This window comes from Suncus etruscus, chromosome 5 (assembly GCF_024139225.1).
Source record: "Suncus etruscus isolate mSunEtr1 chromosome 5, mSunEtr1.pri.cur, whole genome shotgun sequence".
NCBI lineage: Eukaryota > Metazoa > Chordata > Mammalia > Eulipotyphla > Soricidae > Suncus > Suncus etruscus.
The window spans coordinates 15677583-15697830 of record NC_064852.1 but is presented as its reverse complement, the minus strand read 5'-3'; the positions used below and the strand labels follow the sequence as shown (position 1 = coordinate 15697830).

Genomic DNA, 20248 nt, shown 5'->3' with positions numbered 1-20248 from the left:
CTTGTTAGGTCTTCCCTGCGGGGAGCCAGGAGAAAGAGTGTAGGGGTTTGGCTTTGCGCTGAGTTCCCAGTAGGTGGAGTGGGACGGGGCGATGCCTCTTAGGGGGCGTGTCCGGAGCGTGGCTTCAGGACAACAATAAATACGCCAGCGGGAGTCAGGGGCGTGTCCGGGGCGAGGCCTCAGGACCGGACTAAACATGCGAGTGGGCGGGGCTAGAAGGGGGTGGCCTGTGGGCCTGTCCTTTCATGGGCGTTTCGGGGCGTGTCCGAAGCTCTGTTCCATCTCCTGCCCCGCCCCTTTGGGTACAGCCCGGACCTTCACTGCTCCCTGGCCGGAGAAAGGCGGGAGTCGCCTGGCTAAGGAGGTCCCCGGGCTGCAGGCGGTCATCGCGGGGAGCCATGACTACAGTGGGCCGAAGGAACCCTGCAGTGGGACCCAAGAGGTGAGTGGCCGAGCTGGGGAGAGCTTGAAGGCAGAAATTCCTTCCGGATTATGACTGACAATCCTTCCACTGGAGCCTGCCTGGGTGGGTTTCATTAGCAGCAGCAGGAGAGGAAGCTATCTTTTTTGCTTATGTTATTTCTTTTTTGTTTGTTTATGTTATATCTTTTGGGGGGAACCACACCCAGAGATGCTCAGGGCTTATGTGTTCAGGGGTCATGGTCTAGTGATGCTCCAGGAGACCCATATGGGATGTTGGGGCTGGAATTCAGGGCAGAGCATGCAGAGCAGGCACGTGTCTTCCCTGATGCACCATCTCTCTGGGCCCCCTGTGGCTGTGTTTTGGTGTAATTCTGTCCCACCTAATGCTCTCAACAGATTGGGCTCCTACTCCTCACCAACTCACCAGGAGAGAGGATTAGTCACCCCCATTCCCCTGTCTTTGATAAATAAGGAAAATGGTTCACTAGCCCAGTTGAACCCCTTCTTACAGGTCACAACCAGGGTTCTTTTTGTTTTTGTTTTTTTTGGGTCACACCCAGCAGCGCTCAGGGGTTACTCCTGGCTCTATGCTCAGAAATCGCTCCTGGCAGGCTCAAGGGACCATATAGGATGCCGGGATTCGAACCACCATCCTTCTGCATGCAAGGCAAACTCTCTACCTCCATGCTATCTCTCCGGCCCCACAACCAGGTGTTTAACTCCATCGTCCTGAGCTGTTGCCCTATCAGTTCAGCATTTCTATCCCTGCCTGCACCACTGAGGCATGAGAAGGCTGTTCTGGACAAGTTTTGGGAACCTGAGTTCTCCAGGCAGCCCAGCTTCCCTTCTGTGGGCTTCTGACCTCTGTTGTCTAGCCCTGACTAGAGCAGGAGGAGGACACAGGCTGTGTTCCTTCTTTTTTTTTTTTTTTTTTTTTTTTTTGGTTTTTGGGCCACACCCGGTAACGCTCAGGGGTTACTCCTGGCTATGCGCTCAGAAGTCGCTCCTGGCTTGGGGGACCATATGGGACGCCGGGGGATCGAACCGCGGTCCGTGCAAGGCTAGCGCAGGCAAGGCAGGCACCTTACCTCTTTGCGCCACCGCCCGGCCCCCTGTGTTCCTTCTTGCCATAATTGAGAGTACACCGTGGTCCAGAGTGGGTCCATCCTGGCCACAGCGATAGCAGCCCACCCTGATTTGATCCCTAGCAACTCGTCTCATGCCCTGAGCCCACCAGGAAGATCCCTGAGCAAAGTCAGGAGGAAGCCCTGAGCATCGCTGGGATTGGCCCCAAACAAAAACAGGATGGGCCCATCATGGTACCTTGATACCCAGTTTCCCACTTCACTTCCAGACTAACCAGCAGGCCTGGAATCAGGTGTTTCTTCCTGGGCCCCTGCAACTCAGCCTGTACCCCCTTTTCTATGTGATCTGATCTTGTCTCCTCAATCTCTGCAGCAAGGCCCAGGCTGGTCCTTGAGGAGCCAGCCAGCTTGAGGAGAAAGACAGGGGAGATTTGCCTTGGAGCCTGGGGCCTCGTTCTATTTTATTGGGGGGGGCACTCGACAGTGCTCAGGACTTATTCCTGGCTCTGCATTCAAGAATCACTCCTGGCAGACTCTTTGGGGTGCCAGGGATGTCGTCTAGCTCAGCTGTGTGTAGGCAAACTCCCTACCCATTATACTATCTCTCTGGCCCCTGGATGCCTCCTCTTTGAGTGTGCTCTCAAGAGGGACTTAGAGGAAACTGACTGAAGGGGCTGTCCCTGCATCCTCCTAGGGAGCTGCCTACGCAGTGGGAAGCCTGTGTCACCCCTCCCCACTCCCTGGAGAGGCAGGGTGCACCTGGAAATGAAGGAAGGAAGGGGAAGAGGTGAGGCCGCAGAAGTTTCCTGGTGCTGAGCTCATGGGGGAGGCAGAGGAAGGAGGGAGGCGGGGCTATTTGCACAGGGACTGAACAGCTGGTGGTACCCCAAGAAAACACTTCCTGGCCTGTCCCTCGAAGCACCCATAGGTGTCATGTTGGCCCTGGGAAGTGGGGGGGAGTGGCGGCGCCTCTATTAGCCACATTTTTTTTTTCAATGAGGAAACTGAGGTGCAGGGAAGGGAAGGCTTTTCCTGAGATCACAGAGCCTAGACTTGACCATGTCTGAACTTCTCACCGGCCCTGGGCCTAGAGTTTACTAGAGTTTACTGCCTGCAAATCAAACTTGCCTTTGTTGTCAAAGACTTTATGAGACCTCCTGCCAGGAAGACACAACTAGAGCCCACTTATAGAGAGATGAGTGGCAGGTTGATGTAGGTTGCTAGTTGCATTGGGGCTTCACTCCTTTTAATTCTTTGCTTTTTGGGGGGATCCACACTCTACAGTGCTCAGGGGTTAATCTGGGATCTGCACTCGGGGTTCAATCCTGGAAGGCTCAGAGGAAACCATATGTGATGCCGGGGACAGAACCTGGGTTGGTTGTGTGCAAGGCAAGTGCCCTACCTGTTTCACTGTCACTTCAGCCCCTTGTGTTTTTGTTTGTTTGCTTATTTATTTATTTATTTATTTATTTATTTATTTATTTATTTATTTATTTATTTATGGTTTTTGTGTCACACCTGGTGGCGCTCAGGGGCTACTCCAAGCTCTGCTCTCAGAAATCACTCCTAGCAGGTACAGGGGACCATTTGGGATGCCGGGATTCAAGCCACCTTTCATCCTGGATTGGCTGCTTGCAAGGCAAAAGCCCTACCGGTGTGCTATCTCTCTGGCCCCTTGTTTGCTTATTTTTTGGGTCAGACCCAGCAGTGCTCAGGGGTTTCTCCTAGCTCTGCACTCAGAAATCTCTCCTGGCAGTGCTCAGGGGAATCATATAGGATGTCGAAGATCTAGCCCTGCGTTGGCCATGTGCAACGCAAACACAGTACCTCTCAGGCCCCTAGCCTTTCATTTTAATATTTCCTGAGATTTCATTATGCCTTAGGTCTTGTCTTGGGGAAGACATAGGGAGCACAGCCCTCATGGATACCCTCATTGCATTTGCAGGGAGAGCGATGGCAAACGAGGTAGGGTTATATGCTCAAGTAAGTGAAAGGAGCAGGAATTTGGGGAAATATTTCAGTGAAATGGGAGAGTGGGCAGAAGCAAGGGGTGGGGGGAGAGTACACATGACCAGTGGGCACTTTGGAAAGGTGAGTCAGGGAAAAAGTTTACATGAGGGGCCAGAGTGGTGGCGCAAGTGATAGGGCATTTGCCTTGCACACACTAATCTAGGATGGACCATGGTTTGATCCCTCAGTATCTCATAGGTCCCCCAAGCCAGGAGTGATTTCTGAGCACATAGCCAGGAGTAACTCCTGAGAGTCCCCTGGTGTGCCCCCCCCCCCCAAAAAAAAAGGTTTCCATGAGAAAGCTCTGTGGACTATGAGCTGAATTGGGTCGAACCCCCATCTTGCTCTCTTTGGGGAAGTGAGTCAGGCCAAGGGGACCTAACATTGTACATGAAGTCCTGAGGCATAGCAGAGAAGAGAACCCCAATGTCTGGAGGAGATTGGTGTTGGAGGGAGAAGAGTGGAAGAGCAGAAGGGACATGGGGTCCAGATAACGGCAGGACCTGGCGTTATATTTGTTTTTGTTTTTGGGCTATACCCATCCAGCAGCACTCAGGGGTGACCCCTGGCTCTACACTCAGAAACTACTCCTGGCAGGTTCAGAGGATGATAGGGGATGTCAGGGATCGAACCCAGATCAGCTGCATGCAAGGCAAATGCCCTATGCGCTGTGCTATGGTTCTGGCCCCAAGGGACCTGGCGTTCTTGTGAGCCAGAGAGCGATGTGACTGCCCAAGGGGAGGCCCCCTCTGGCTGGCTGGCTCCCCAGAGTGAGGAGATCGAGAGACCCTTCCCCAAGGGGGCTATTCAAGGTAGCTGAGATGGAAGAAGATAGTTAGGGGGTGTTCTTATGTGGGCCCAGCCCTGGGCACTGAGAACAACCTAAGGGAACCCCCGCCCCCCATTTCCTTCTGGAATGTTGATTTTGGTCCAAGAATTCCCCACACTCCTGAGAGTCCCACGACCCTCGCGGCCTGCTTGGTGACGTCAGCAGCCGGGCATCTGGTAGCGATTACCCATTGGGGAGGGGCCGTGGTGGGCCCTGGCTGCACGGCTGGTCCTTGTCATCCAGAGGGGCCCAGCTGCTTAGGCTCCTGCTTCCTGTGGAGACTTTCTCACAGTTCTGAGACCCCCGGATGCCTCAGGGTGTGGGAACCATGCTCCCCCCACTCCAGTAGGATGAGCAGGACCTTCCTATTCGCTGCACTAGATTGCCACAGCCCCCCTTTTTCCTCCCCGCAAACTGTACTCCTCTAGGGCTGCTGTTTGCAGAAAGCTGGACCTAAGGGGAGGCAAGAGAAGGGGTGTCCCAGGATAGCAGCTCAAAGGGCTGCTGACCACTCCCCTGCTCTGTGCCTCAGTTTCCCCATCTATGCAATACCAACTGTAGCCACACCTGCTTCCCAGGGTTCTTGAGCAGACTGGCTGGGCTGGGAGGTAACTGGAATAAAAGCTGCTCATGCTATCCCTTCACCCAAGAAGGGAAAGGGAAACTGAGGCAGGGTCAGTTCGTACAGCCTGGTCTTCCTAACCTAATAGGGTCCTCCCCAGCTCCAGGGGGTCCTTGGCCCCCTGGTCCCCCCCTTTTCTTTTGAGGGATTGAATCTAATAGGGCAGGACCTGATCAATTTGAAATATTCTGTCTCTTGGGATAGAGAAATAGCACAGCGGGGAGGGCACTGCCCTTGCATAGAGTTGACCCGGGTTTGACACCCAGCACCCCATATGGTCCCCCTGATTCCTCTGGGAGTGATCCCTGAGTCAAGAGCCAGGAGTAAATCCTGAGCATCACTATACGTAGCCCCAAAACCAAAAACCAAAAGAAAGTGAAATGAAAATGAAAGCTTCTTGGCTTCCCCTTCTCCCAGCTTCTCCTCTTCAGCCCAGGAAGTGTCCCTAGATTCTCAAAGAGTGTCATCAGGCCAACCCAGAATTGGACTCTGGGGTCAATTCCAGGGCTGCCCAGGAATGAAATGGGGGTGAGGAGGTCTTCAGCATTCAACCTATACTCAGTACCTTTGTGACTCAGCTCTCAGAAGGCCCAGCTCAGCCAAGGCCGGGTGGTCCCCAGGGCCATCCTCTTCTGCTTTCCTGCTGCCACTGGGAACTGAAGGAATGGGGGTTTCTCCTGGCCAGGCACAGCAGGGCCTCCAGCCTTCTAGAGAGACAGACAGAAAAGGGGTGTCCCAGAACAGCCCAGCTCTGCCCCGTGACCAGAGTTGGTGACCTCTCTGCAGGTGTGGAGGGATGAGGGTCTGAATGTGGGTCAGAGTGAAGGCTTCTGCCTTCTCCCAGAGTCCTTTGGGTCCCACAGTTCACCCATGAGGGAGCCCAGTGTCAGCAGGGAAGGACGACAGCTGCAAAGCAAGAGGCCCATGGTTAGGAGAGATTGCATGGGGGTAAGGCATTTGCCTTGCATGCAGAAGGTCAGTGGTTTGAATTCCGGCATCCCATATGGTCCCCCGAGCCTTCCAGGAGTGTTTTCTTTTTTTTTCTTTTTTCTTTTTTTTCTTTGGTTTGTGGGTCACACCCGGCAACGCTCAGGGGTTACTTCTGGCTCTATGCTCAGAAATCACCCTTGGCAGGCACGGGGGACCATTTGGGATGCTGGGATTCAAACCACCGTCCTTCTGCATGGAAGGCAAACGCCTTACCTCCATGATGTCTCGCCAGTCCCAATGCCAGGAGTGCTTTCTGAGCGTAGAGCCAGGAGTAACCCCTGAGCGCTGCCAGGTGTGACCCCTCCCTCCCAAAAAAAGCAAGAGGCCCAGGGAGATTCATGGGCATGGAGAGGGCAGATAGGCAGATCTGTCCCGGGACTGCCTCTCTGTGTCACCCTCTCAGGATGCCCAAGCACCTCACCCTTCCTCTGAGCCCCACCTATGGCCCTGTAGGGGAAACCGAGAGCAAACAAAACCTGCTCTGGGGTGAGAAGGCTAATGGGCAATAATTACCGCTCATTAATCCAATTAATTAAGCTAATGTATGCAATAAGTGGTCCCAGTTATCAGGACAAATCAGTTCATACAGGCAATTCCAGGGGTTGGTTCTTTCAATAATTAATGTGGCTGATTAATGGGACTGATTTGGGACAACTGCTCAGTTGTCACAATTATTTATTCATTGATTTTACCACTAATATTAGAGGGGAAATTGCCTCTTCATCGCCTAACTTAGGAATAAATTAATTAATGGAGTTGAGGGCTTTTTTTTCTTTAATTGTTTTTTTTTTTTTATTGCCAGGTTTGATGATTGCAACGACAAAATGCTCTAGCCGTCTCCAATCAAATGGAGATTTGAAGGTAGAATTAGGTGGTTGGAAGATAAAAAGGCAGTTACAGGCAGAGGGAACCTGAGGTGCAAATTCTGAGTTTGGAGGGAGAGGAGCTCTTTGGAGAATGTACTAGAAGGTCAGAGGTCAAAGAAAGTTAGGAGGGATAGAGCAAATGCTGGCAGAAGCTGGCCACAGGACAAGGCCTTGTCCTCAGGGTTGTGGGGGCTGCTGTGACATGGACTCATCAAACATACATGTATGCACACACAGAGACACAGTGGAATGGAGAGATAGGGTGCTTAGCTTGTCCATCCGTGGCTGACCCTGGTTTGATGCTCAGCATCCCACATGGTCCCCAGAGCCTCACAAGATACGATCCCTGAGCACCGATGGTTGTGGCCCAAACACACAAAAAAAAAAAAACCACAGGGGCTGGAGAGATAGCATAGCAGTAGGGCGTTTGCCTTGCATGCAGCCAATCCAGGACAGGCGGTGGTTCGAATGCTAGCATTCCATATGGTTCCCCAAGCCTGCCAGGAGTATTTCTGCGTGCAGAGCCAGAAGTAACCCTTGAGGTGTGACCCCCCCCCCAAATAAAAAGAAAAGAAAAGAAACCAAACCACTTTGGTTGTGGGAAATGTGTACTGGTGAAGGGATGGATGTTGGACATTGACTGAAACTCAATCATGAACAATTTTGTGGTGATTCAATTAAAAAATGTATTTAAGCCAAACCAAATCAAAACCAAAACACTAAATTCCCCGAGGTAGGGGGAGCACTCCATGAGCAACCCCTGAGCTGTGAGGTAAGAGTAGCCCTTGAACACCACCAGATGTGGCCAATGGCACTGAATAAACAGAGATATTCTGAGCCCTGTGCTCTGTTGGGCAACTGTTCTGTGCTGAAACTCCTGAGGGAGATAAGAAGCATGGGGTCCCGAGCAGGGCACTGGGCCTCACGCTTTCTGAGGGGCTTTCCTGAGAGGCTGGCATTTGAATGCAGCCTCAAGGAGGGCTGCGAGCCTGGTGGGATCTGGCGGGGACCTTGCTCACAGAGAAAGGGCACAGGGCTTCGAAACCAGCGGACAGGCAGGATCAGCACTCAGCACTGAGGCATGCCAATGGTTGTGTGGTTTCTGTGGTGAGCGAGTCCTCATTTGGGGAGACTCATCAAATGTAGGGGCAATTACGGGCTCCTGGGCGTAGAGAGAGGCATGGCATGACTTGGTTTTAAAGAGCACCCCTCTGACTATTGGGGTAAGGACAAGACAGAGGCCCCTTTGCAGGCCAGCAAGCAGGTGGGCACCAGCGTCCTTACCAATTAGGGCAGCGTTAGGTTGTGTTACTCCTGTTCAGGAAATCCTGGGTTGTGGCAGAGTGGGGGGCCGCCCAGGACACCCTATTCTACCTGATCCCTGGTGCCAACTCCCCCGCCTTAGTGCTGCGCTCCTACTCTAGTGCCCGAGGGGAAGTGGACAGGAAGCAGGAGGAAATGCTGGGGCGATCCCAGTGTCCTGGCCAATCTGTTCCCAGCAGTGAGAGGATTTCCGGACCTGAATGACCGGAAAAGCTGGGATGGGACACCTCACCCGGGAAGCCCATGGGGGGAAAGAAGGAGGGTGGGGTCCTTGCTCCCACCCCCCATACCTCCACAGTACAGAGAACCCAGAGTGCAAAGAGGGGGGCCTGTCCTGTTCCCTGCAGGGAGCCAGAAGTCAGAAAGAACCCACAGGATTTGGGGGCTTCATTCAGATCGAAGGTGACTGGGGGAACCCTAAATTTATCTCCCTCTTTTGCTTGTGGGTGGGTACACCTGGCTTACTCCTGGCTCTTCATTTAAGGATCACTCCTGGTGGGGCTTGGGAAACCATATGGGGTGACTGGAATGAACCCAGGCCAGCCCTGAGCAAGGCAAACACCAGATGCACTATTGCTCTGGCCCCCTTACCTCCTACTGTTTTTGTTTTTGGGGCCACACAGAGGATGCCAGAGATTGAACTTTGGTCAGCCCCTGTGCAAGGCAAGTGCTTTCTCTGCTGTGCTTTCTCTCCGGATCCCCTCCCACTTTTCTGCTTTTGTGTTTGGGGCACACTGGAGGTGCTCAGGCTTTACTCCTGGCTCTGCGCTCAGGGAATCAGTCCTGACGATGCTCAGGGGATCATGCCGGGGATTGAACCCGGGTCACCAACATGATAGGAAAGTGTCCTTCCCACTGTACCATCTCTCCCATCCCACTCATAAATCCACTGTCTTCTCACTGCTCCCAGCCCCCATGCCCTCATCCCTCTATCATCTTCCAAGTTGGTGAATCCCCAGTCAGTCCTGAAGTGCCCACCTCCCCCAACCCTCTAAAAGCCTTTTTTTGGTTTTAGGCGGTGGATGTGTTTTTTTGTTTTGTTTTGGGGCCACACCCAGCGGTGCTCAGGGGTTACTCCTTGCTCTGCGCTCAGAAATTGTTCCTGGCGGGGCCGGAGAGATAGCATGGAGGTGAGGTGTTTGCCTTTCATGCAGGAGGTCATCGGTTCGAATCCCGGCGTCCCATATGGTCCCCTGTGCCTGCCAGGAGCGATTTCTGAGCCTGGAGCCAGGAATAACCCCTGAGCACTGCCGGGTGTGACCCAAAAACCACAAAAAAAAAAAAAAAATAAAATAAAAAAAAAAAAGAAATTGTTCCTGGCAGGCTCGGGACCATATGGGATGCCGAGAATTAAACTCAAGTCCCTCCTGGTCAACCACATGCAAGGCAAACGCCCTACCACTGTGCTCTCTCTCCAGCCCACGTGTTTTTTTTCTTTGTTTCTTTTGGTTTTGGGGCCACACCCGGTGAGACTTAGGAGTTACTCCTGCCTATGCGCCACTCAACTGGCAACCGGGTTCGATCCCCCCATATCCCATCTGCTCCCCTGAGCCCTGCTGGGAGTTCCAGAGCTCAGCACCAGGATTAACCCCCTGAGCACTGTCCGATGTGAAAAGTGTCAGGAATTGGGTGGAGACTGATTCAGGGACTGTTCCCTTTGTATGAAGCTCAGAACAGTTCCCAATTCCTCACTTGTGTTAGTCCAGATGAGCCAGAGACTATATTATCCCCTGATGCTCTCAGAGACGACTCTCAGTCTCCGAGAGATAAAGGACCCAGGCGGGGCAGCGTAGAGAGCTCCAGTGCCCTCCCAGTCTGCAGTGGGTGCCCCCTCCCAAGGACCAAGGGCTGCCACAGTGGTAGACAGATAGACACTCACTGTCTCTTTTCCTTCCAGGGCAGGTAGAGAGCCAGAGGCAGGCGGGGACTACGTAAAGGTAAGCTGTGTGTGTGTGTGTGTGTGTGTGTGTGTGTGTGTGTGTGTGTGTGTGTCTGCCTGTCTGTTTGTCTGTCTAAGCCTGTATGTCCTACCTGGTCCCGGAGAAGGTTGAAATAATTTTTTTTGTTTGTTTTTGTATTTTGGGGGTCACACCTAGTGATGCTCAGGGATTACTCCTGGCTATGCACTCAGAAATCGCTCCTGGCTTGGAGGACCATCTGGGATGCCGGGGGATCGAACCGCAGTCTGTTATAGGTTAGCACGTACAAGGCAGACACCCTACCACTTGTGCCACCACTTTGACCCCAGAAGGTTGAAATAATGATGCCAGTGGCAGTAATGGGTCAGAACTGTTTCTACTTACTGGGTTCAGAGTCCTGGATGGCCGCTGGCCCTGAATCTTTATTTATTTATTTATTTACTTTTGGTTTTGGGGTCACACCCAGCAGCATTCAGGGTTTACTTCTGGCTCTGCACTTAGAAATCGCTCCTGGCAGGCTCAGGGGATCATATGGGATGCTGGGATTTGAACCATTGTTCGTCATGAATTGGCTGCATGCAAGGCAAGCACCCTAGGGCTGTGCTATCTCTCTGGCCCTCTTTATTTATTTTTCTTTGTTTTGGGGCCACACCCGGTGATGCTCAGGAGTTACTCCTGACTATCTGCTCAGAAATCGCTCCTTTCGGGCCTGGAGAGATAGCACAACGGCGTTTGCCTTGCAAGCAGCCAATCCAGAACCAAAGGTCATTGGTCCAAATCCCGGTGTCCCATATGGTCCCCCGAGCCTGCCAGGAGCTATTTCTGAGCAGACAGCCAGGAGTGACCCCTGAGCACCACCAGGTGTGACCCAAAAACCAAAAAAAAAAAGAAAAGAAAGAAATCGCTCTTCGCTTGGAGGAACCATATGGGATGCCAGGGGATCGAACCGTTGTCATCCTAGGCTAGCTGGGGCAAGGCAGATATCTTACCACTTTGCACCACTGCTCTAGCCCTATTAATTAATTAATTAATTTATTTATTTATTTATTTATTTATTTATTTATTTATTTGGGGGGAGTCACACTCGGCAGCACTCAGACGTTACTCTTGGCTCTATGCTCAGAAATCGCTCCTGGCAGGCTCGGAGGACCATATGGGATGCCAGAATTTGAACCACCGTCCTTCTGCATGCAAGGCAAACGCCCTACCTCCATGCTATCTCTCCGGCCCCCTCTTTATTTATTTTTGATGTTTATTTTGAAGCTACTGGGGATTGAACCCAGGTCCTCTACATGTGGGTTCAGTACCCTCAGTTAATCCCCAGCCTTAATATGCCCCTTCATATCTGAGGACTTTGGTACTTCTTTTTTTTTTTTTTTTTTTTGGCACACCCGGCAGTGCTCAGGGGTTACTCCTGGCTTCATGCTCAGAAATGCTCCTGGCAGGCATGGGGAACCATATGGGACGCCGGGATTTGAACCTTCTGCATGAAAGGCAAACGCCTTACCTCCATGCTATCTCTCCGGCCCACTTCTTTTCCCTTTTTTTGTTTTGTTGTTGTTTAGGCCACACTGAGCGATGCTCAGGGGTTACTCCTGGCTCTATATTCAGGAAAAACTCCTAGTGGTGCTTAGGGGACCATATGGGATGCTGGGAATCGAGCTCAAGTCTCACTATACTTTTGTTCCAGCCCTGAACTAGCTTCTCAAACAGGCCCTGAGCCATGCATTATGGGCCTATAGTCACACAGCCATTAGGGTGGAGAGAAGTCAGTGGTCCGAGGTTCTTCCATCTCATTTCGTCTTTCTAAAATGAAATTAAAAAATTTGGGGGGTAGGGGCCGGAGAGATAGCACAGTGGTAGGGCATTTGCCTTGCATGTGGCCTACCTGGGATGGATCCAGGTTTGATCCCCAGCATTTCATATGGTCTCTTGAGCCTGCCAGGAGCAATTTCTGAGTACAGAGCCTGGAGTAACCACTGAGCATCCCCAGTGTGGCCCCAAAACCAAAATAAATAAAAATAAAATTTTGGGGGTACACATGCAAAATAGTTACTCTACCACTGAGCCACACCCTGGTCTCCAACTTGATTTCACATGGCCTTTTCCCTTTCCAGAGCCCCCCCCCCCCTCCAGCCCCCGCTGAACCAGTCCTACTTCCAAGTATTCCCCTGGACTAGGCAGAACCACACGTGTTTTTTTTTTTTGTTTGTTTGTTTTTGGGCCACACCCGGTAACGCTCAGGGGTTACTCCAGGCTATGTGCTCAGAAGTTGCTCCTGGCTTGGGGGACCATATGGGACACCGGGGGATCGAACCTCGGTCCGTCCAAGGCTAGCGCAGGCAAGGCAGGCACCTTACCTTTAGCGCCACCGCCCGGCCCCTCCACACGTGTTTTTGAGAATCCAGAAGATCCAAATAGTTTTTGGTTGTTGTTTGCGTGTGTGTTGTTTATTTGCTTGGTCGATTTTTGGGTCACACCCGGCAACGCTCAGGGGTTACTCCTGGCTCGTGCTCAGAAATTGCTCCCGGCAGGCACGGGGGGGAACATATGGGATGACGGGATTCAAACCACCAGACCTTCTGCATGCAAGGCAAACGCACTACCCCATGCTATCTCTCCGGCCCAATTGTTTTCTTTTTTTTATTGTTGAGTCCTGCACACCTGGCAGTGCTGGGGGGCCATTTCCTATGCTAAGGGGGATGGTGCTGCCATCTGGTGGTGCTAAGGGGAATGTGATGCCAAGGATGGCGCCCGGAACATGTTCGTGAGCTATGGCTGGAGTTGCATCCACAGCTCCAGGGGACCAAGATTGAATTTAATGGGGGGTGGAGGGGGGGCTCCCAAACAGTACTCAGGAGACCCAGGGCTACTGTAAGCGATTCTTTGTTTTCGTTTCGGGGTCACAGTCAGCGGCACTTAGTGGTTACTCCTGGCTCAGAAAGTACTCCTGGCAGATTTGGGGGACCCTATGGGATACCAGGGATCGAACCCAGGTTGACCACGTGAATGGCAAATGGCCGTTGTGATACAGCTGGGGCCCAACTTGGCCAATAGGGCTGGTGGCGATTTACTACTTGCTAATGCTTGTGGATGTAGTGCTTGGGGCTCTGTGGTCTGGCGTGGCCACTAGGGTCATTCCCAGCGGGTTTTTCTGGGGTTATTCACCATGATGCTGGAGACTGAACCCACGTCCAGTGCATTCGAGGCTTCTCCTGATCCATCTCCTAACCCGTTAACCCCAAATCTCCAGGTTTTATTTATTTATTTATTTATTTATTTATTTATTTATTTATTTATTATTTTCGGCTTCGTCACCGGCTGCGCTCATGGATTACTCCTGGCTCTGTGCTCAGAAATTGATCTTGGCAGGCTTGGGGGACCCAATGGGATGCTGGGAATTAAACCTGGGTCGGCAGCATGCCGATCTGTCATATGACTTTGGTAGAGAGAGAGAGTGTGTGTGTGTGAGAGAGGGGGGGGAACTGTGTAAAATGTGCAAATAGCAGGGCTCGCTCTCTGTCCAAGGCTGCTGTAGACTGTGGTGTGAGCCTGTGAGGGAGGAGTTAGGGGGCCTGGAGCAAAGCAGGGTCTGGCTCCTGCCCCTTATCACAGTCCTTCACCCCCAGACACTACCCGAAAGGCCGTGTGGGTCACTAGGCAGGATGCAGCCAAGAGCATCCTCCACTCACTGCCTTCTCCACCATTAAGTCTTCGCTAAGGAAGCATAGGACTCTAAATTCAGAAAGACTTTCTGGAGGAGGGGGCCTTGTCATTCACCAACATCTTCTCTAAGGAAAAGCTAGAGGGAGACAGGGCTGAGCAGAGACAGTGGGGGAACAGAGTCAAAGAGTGAGGGGGGCCCAAGTACGAGGCCCACACTGTGGCCAGTTGAGCTCTTACATTTGGACCCTGTGTCCATGCTCCAGAGTGGGGACAGAGGTGGGCAGACAGGGGTGAGAATGAAATAGTGGGGTCGGAGATCCCTGTGAGGACTAAAAAATTGTAATCTTGGGGGGACCAGAGAGATAGCATGGAGGTAAGGCGTTTGCCTTCCATGCAGAAGGGCGGTGGTTGGAATCCCGACATCCCATAGGGTCCCCTGAGTCTGCCAGGGTTGATTTCTGAGTGCAGAGCCAGGAGGAACCCCTGAACACTGCCAGGTGTGCCCCCCCCCAAATAAAAGTAATCTTAAAAAGTATTGTAAGCAGGTAGGGTGTATGGTACAAAGAGCCTGCCAGGAATGATCCCTGAGCACAGAGCCAGGAGTAAGTCCTGAACATTGGTAGGTTTGGCCCCAAACGAACTAAAATGACAACAAAAAGCTATTGTAAAAGAAATACTATCTGGCCCTAATCTGATTTCATAAGCCCACCCCTAAGGGGGAAGTTCAAGGAGATGAGGGTGAAGTTAACAGTTTCACAAAATTCCTTCCCAAACCAAAATGCTCCCTCCTAGAACCAGTGGCCTAAAATCAAGCCAGCAAACCAGAGACTCAGAGAGGTTTCAATGACTTGTCAAAAGACTAACCCCCCTCTCTCTCTTTCTCTCTCCTTCTTTTCTTCTCTCTCTCCCTCTCCCTTCCTTTATCTCTCCCTCTCCCTCTCCCTCTCTCCCAATCTCTCTCCCAATCTCTCTCTCTGTTGTTTTGTTTTGTTTTCTTTTGTTTGTTTGTTTTGGGTCACACCCAGCATTGCTCAGGGCTTACTCCTGATTGTGCTCAGGAATCTCTCCTGGTGATGCTCAGGAAACCATATGGGAGGAAGGAGATTGAACCTGGGTCTGCTGTGGACAAGGCAAACACCCTCCCTGCTGCACTATCATTGTTTAGGCCTCAAGACCGTTATCCGTGTCAGACTGTGTAGAGTCAGTCACACAGAAACCCACCCCCCACCTTGTGACCCTAGGACCCCAAAGTCCAGAAGCAAAAACGCACAGCTTGAAATTCATAGTACAGAGGAGGGGGACATAGCACAGTGGTAGATAGAGCACTTGTTTTGTCTGCTGAGCACCCCAAAGTGTGTGTATGTGTGGCAAGGCGTGCATTCCTTAAGCACACACTTTGTGTCTCAGCCCTTGCGCTGACATCATCCAGGAGTTCTTCCCCCTGCTGGCTACTCTAAAGGGGGGACTGCTGCTGAGGGGCTGGGGGGCACCCGGTCCTGGAAGCCCTACCGTTTTAGCTTTCCTGACTCCAGAACTCCAGGAGTCCAGGGGTCCCCTCAATTCCCAACAGAGCCTCCCACCCGCCCACCCTGGGTTGGATTCCAAATTAGCCAAGACCTCTGCAAGCCTGGGGCCTGGAGTTTCTCCGAGGCTAGCCACAAAAGCTGGGGGCAGGACGGAGTGGTGGGGGAGAGATTTTACGCGCTGGGGCTCAGGTTTCATGCCTGGTCTCTGTGGGACTGGGTTGGGGGGGTCAGCAAAGGGTGCGGATGGGGGTGAAGGACCAAAGCCCAAGGGCTCAGGACTCCCCCAGCCCAGCCCTGCAACCCCCCTGACAACCCTGCAAACCCCACTGGCAACCCCGCAAACCCCCCTGACAGCCCTCCTCGACTCCCAGGCTTGCAGCCGGGGTGCTCGCGGGGCTTGGGGCGCAGGGGGCGGGCAGAGGGAGGAACAATGGCCCCCTCCGCCCCCCGGGCCGGAGGGTGGGGTCTCCCCGCTCCGCCTCCCGCTCCTCCCCCGACCAGGCGATGAGGTAATCGCGTCGCCGAGAGGCACGCGCAGCCGGTGCCTGCCCAGCCGGTCGGTCCCGCACCCCGATCCCTGGCCCCGCCGGCCGCTGCCCCCCTGGCCCGGCCCACCCAGCCCCGGCCCGGCCCGGCCCGCTGCACCATGACCGAGCGCTGCAGCTTGTGGAGCGCGCTGTCGGCCGCTGCTTGCTGCTTCTACCGGGGCTCCTTCGTGCAGGTGCAGGTGAGGGGGGTTCTCCGGGACCCCCATTCGTTCTGGGGAGGCTCTGGAGCTGGGTGTGTGTGTGTGGGTGCATGCCTGGGCCTGGACCAGCCAAGCCGGGCAGGGGGGCGCGGTCGCCCCAACATCACTCCAGGGCTCCCAGACACTCCTCAAAACCTGGGGGGTGCCTGCTTTGCACCCCTGGAGGTTGCTGAGCTGAGCCGGGAGAACTTGGGGGACCTGGAATAAGATCCCTGGAGAACTGTGGGACCCCCTCGACTAAGTGCCCAGGTGCCTGCGCTTGACCCGACCCCAGGCAGCCTGGCCCCATTGTACCTGCGGGGCTCTGGGCTGGAGGGTATAGGCAGATCGGGGTGCCCTGGTGGGGTAGCTCTGAGGTTGAGGGGTTGTCAGCGTGTCCCTAACTCCCCTGATCTCTTTTTTAGGGGGGGAGAACTTGGGGTGCGGGTCTTTGAGTCGAGCTGGCCGGACCCCTTGAGGGGACCGCGCTGTGGCAGTGAAGTGGTTAAATAGAAGGTGGTGGTGGGGAGGACCCGACCCCGCCTCTCTGCGGAGCATCATCTGGGGACCGCCGGGTTTGGGGGTGCATGGCTGGGAACTTGCTAGGATGCGCCTTGCTGGGAAGGGGTGAAGGCCGGGACCAGAGGTGGTCACCCGGAGGTCACCTCTGGGGCCTCCTTCTGGAGGGGACATGCGGGATGCATCACCTCTGCGCTCCCGCATCTCATACACTCCAAGCCCGCCGGAATGACCGGCCCCGCCGTGGAGCTCAGCATCCCCCCTGCACCCGCCAATCAGCGGCGCTCAGAGCGAGCGGTGAGATCATCTCTGGCCAATAGGAGGCCGCCGAGATCAGGGATGCTGCATTCGCACCCCCAGCATCCCCCCCACCATCCGCCTGCCTGGTACTTAAGACTTGGGCGCTCCCAACCCACCTCCCTGGTCCAGGGTGAGAAGGAGGGCAGAGGGTCCTTGGGCTGCCCTGTCTCTGGAGTATGACAGGACCAAGTTGGTCCCTGAGTTTCTCTCCTCTCCACTGGGCTGGATGGAGAAAGCAGCTCTCAGAGTCCCCCCCATCTTTTCTCTCTTTGCTTGTCTGGAGAAGGGGGGAAGTGACTGGTTCAAGGTCACAAGAGTGCAGGTTCTGGGCCCACCCAACCACACCTTGGCCAACCTCACACCCCCACATTGCTCCTGCTGCAGGGAGGACACTGGGGGGACTTGTGGAGACCAGAAAGATGGGGGTACTGGTGTCTTTTTTTCCCCCCGGGACGCCCACTCTTCCCTTCCCAGGGTGTGGTATCATGAGGACACGGGTCTGGAGGTGTGTGGGTGGTGTCTGAGCTGGCCCTGCGTTCTGCGTTCTCACGTTCTACCCAGCTCCCGTCTTCCTTTCTGAGTCAGGGTTTGGGGGTGCAGAATGGCGCACACAACCCCACCATTTGCCTGCAGAATCCCAAGGGTCCTCCAGCCTACATTTGCCCGGCTACCCCTGTCCTAACGACCCCCTTGGAGCAACACCCTCCAGGGATCCCTATGTGTGGGGTGTGGGGCAAAAGGGGGGCCCTCCCTGGTCCCTCTGCTCCTACCTCTCAGTCACGGTTCCCAACACTCTGCTTCCACCCACACCACACCCAGCTGGCACTTAGCAGGAAAACTCTAGGCCATTCTCCACACAGCAGATGGTGCCTTCTGTGGCCTCTGAGTGGGTGCCAGCTCCTCACGGGCCCCACCACACTTGCCCCCCCCAAACCTCAACCCCTTTGAACCTCTTAAGCTTCCCACCCCTTCCCCAGGACCTGGCTCTGTGTGCAGAGCGACCTTTGCCACTCTCTTACCCACCTGCCTGCCCACCAGTCTTTCTTCTCCATGCCTCTGCCTGGCTCCCTCACCAGTCTTCCTTTAGGTGTCCCCTTTTAGGGAATTGTCCCTCTGTTGGGGGAACACTTTTTCTTTGGTTTTTGGGTCACACCCTGTGGCACTCAGGGGTTACTCCTGGCTCTGCACTCAAAAAAAATCACTCCTGGCAGGTATGGGGGACCATATGGGATGCTGGGATTCAAACCACCATTTATTCTGGATCGACTGTGTGCAAGGCAAATGCCCTACTGCTGTGCTATCGCTCCAGCCCAAGGGGGAACACTTTCATTGAATCCCACATGCATGATCTTTTGTCACCATAGAATGATCTATCCCTGGAAGAGCTCAGGGCTATGGGTTAGTGTCCACCTGGCTCCCCGAGTGAGCTTCCCCCATTCTGACCCTTATCCCCTGGCACTGGACCCACCTTCAGTGAGAACTCAGTGAGAAATAACAGAGTCAGCGGCTGCTGAGACAGAATGTCTGAGCACTGAGCATGGAGCAATTTCTGGCCTTGCCAGGGGTGGCCCTAAACCAACTAAAATGAACCTGATTGCAGCTCTAGTACAGCTGGGAGGGCAATTTTCTTGCATGTGATTGATTCTATATGGTTAATTCTATATAGTCGGTGAGGCCTTGCTAAGAGTGATCCCTGAGCATAATAGCCAAGAGAAAGCAATTGTTGTGACCTCAAAACCCAAACAAAAAAGAAACACAAAACACTGGTGTGGCAAAAAAAAAAAAAATCAAAACCAAACCAAACCAAAAATAAACAAAGTAAAGACACAGAGACTCTAGAAACTGCAGAAACTGGGAAGCAGTTTAGATTGGGGTAAGGGGCTAGGCACTGAGATCTGGCATGAAGTAGGGGAGACTCACCTGGGTATAAGCCCAGCCCTTAGGACCCCCATCACCTGCCCTCTGGCTGGTCCCAGGGCCTGTCTTTGGGGCAGAAGGTGGAGTGGGTGAAAAGAGGAATCATAGCCCATGATAATGACATCTTAGTTCAGCTCACAGTCCTCTGAGCATCTTCATCCCCGCCCACAACAAGGCAGGTTCTGATCTACCATTGCACCCACTTTACAGGGGAAGAAAATGAGGTTCTGAGGATACCCTGAACCTGTCAGGAAGGAACTGGATTCTGGTGGGAGAAGGGCACACACCCGGCCAAATAAAGTCTTTTTTTTTTTTTTTTTTTTTGGATTTTGGGTCACACCCGGCGGTGCTCAGGGGTTACTTCTGGCTGTCTGCTCAGAAATAGTTCCTGGCAGGCACAGGGGACCATATGGGACACCGGGATTCGAACCAACCACCTTTGGTCCTGCATTGGCTGCTTGCAAGGCAAATGCCGCTGTGCTATCTCTCCGGGCCTGCAAATAAAGTCCTTTTTCACTGCCCTGAAAGTCCTTCATGCCCCAATCCCAAGAGACAGTGCCATGAAGTCAGGACCACCCATTGGTCAGGAGAAGGAAGGGAGTCAAATTATCTCCAGTGCTTTCCCTGTGGGCCAGTTAGTTTGCCCAGCTGCTACAGGGATAGTTGGCAGTTCTGGGGCCTTTGGAACTGCAAGGGACTGTCACATATCAGGGTGAGGTCTTTGGGTCCCCGCCTAGTGCTGTCCACACTGTCCCTGTCTCCCACAGTTATAAACACCCCATCTCACCTCTGCAGCCTCACCCCTGCAGCCTCTTCTGTCTGTGTCTCTGCCTGGAAACCTGAATGAAGCCTGACTTAGGGTGCCTGGAGAAATCCTTGCTTCCCCCCCCCCCCCATTCTGTGGGCTACACAGAGCCAGAGCTGGTGTAACTGGTGCCCATGCTCTGGTGCTCTGTTATGTGGCTTTCTCTCTGGGACAGCGGCCAGGCCCTCCAGCTCCAGAACCTGGAGCCGCCTTTGCCGCTGTCCAGAGCTGTGGTGCTGACCGCACTCGGCACCAAAGAGCGTCTTTGTCTTTATTGGCTGCTCTTGAATGTCTAGGGGTTTCCTTGAGGACAGGACCTGCTTTCTGTTTGGTTTTCTTTCTCCCCTTTTTGGCCACATCTGGCGCTGCTCAGGAGTTACTCCTGGCTCTGCATTCAAGAATCACTCTTGGTGGGGATCAGGGGAACCATCTGGGATGAACCTGGGCAAGCGCCCTCCTCACAGTACTAGCTCTCGGGTCCTGGGACCTGTTAGTTTCTATTTCCTCCTTCTTGGCTGGCTCAGTGGTAGAGTTCTCACTACCACCCCAACCCCAACCCCCAATTCCCACATGTACAGACACTATTTGGGTGGAATTTAAATATTTTGTTTGTTTGTTTGTTTGTTTTTTGGGGGGGTTCACACTCGGCAGTGCACAGGAGTAACTCCTCGCTCTGCACTCAGAAATCACTCCTGGGGCCGGGCGGTGGCGCTGGAGGTAA

General features: G+C 53.6%; 1 protein-coding gene across 3 annotated transcripts in view; it reads left to right on the top strand.

The window, feature by feature from the left end:
• The first annotated feature begins 380 nt into the window (after positions 1 to 380).
• The window catches only part of SH2D3C (SH2 domain containing 3C), a 31538-nt gene continuing 11670 nt past the window's right edge, over positions 381 to 20248 (top strand). The window contains exons 1-2 of one of the 3 annotated variants that reach the window (XM_049774142.1): positions 381 to 442; positions 10046 to 10085. In XM_049774142.1, the coding sequence (XP_049630099.1) occupies positions 399 to 442; positions 10046 to 10085 (84 nt within the window). In that variant the 5' untranslated portion in view covers positions 381 to 398. Of the gene's footprint in view, positions 443 to 10045; positions 10086 to 15694; positions 15987 to 20248 lie in introns of those variants that run through there. The other 2 variants (XM_049774144.1, XM_049774143.1) reach the window with 2 other exon arrangements.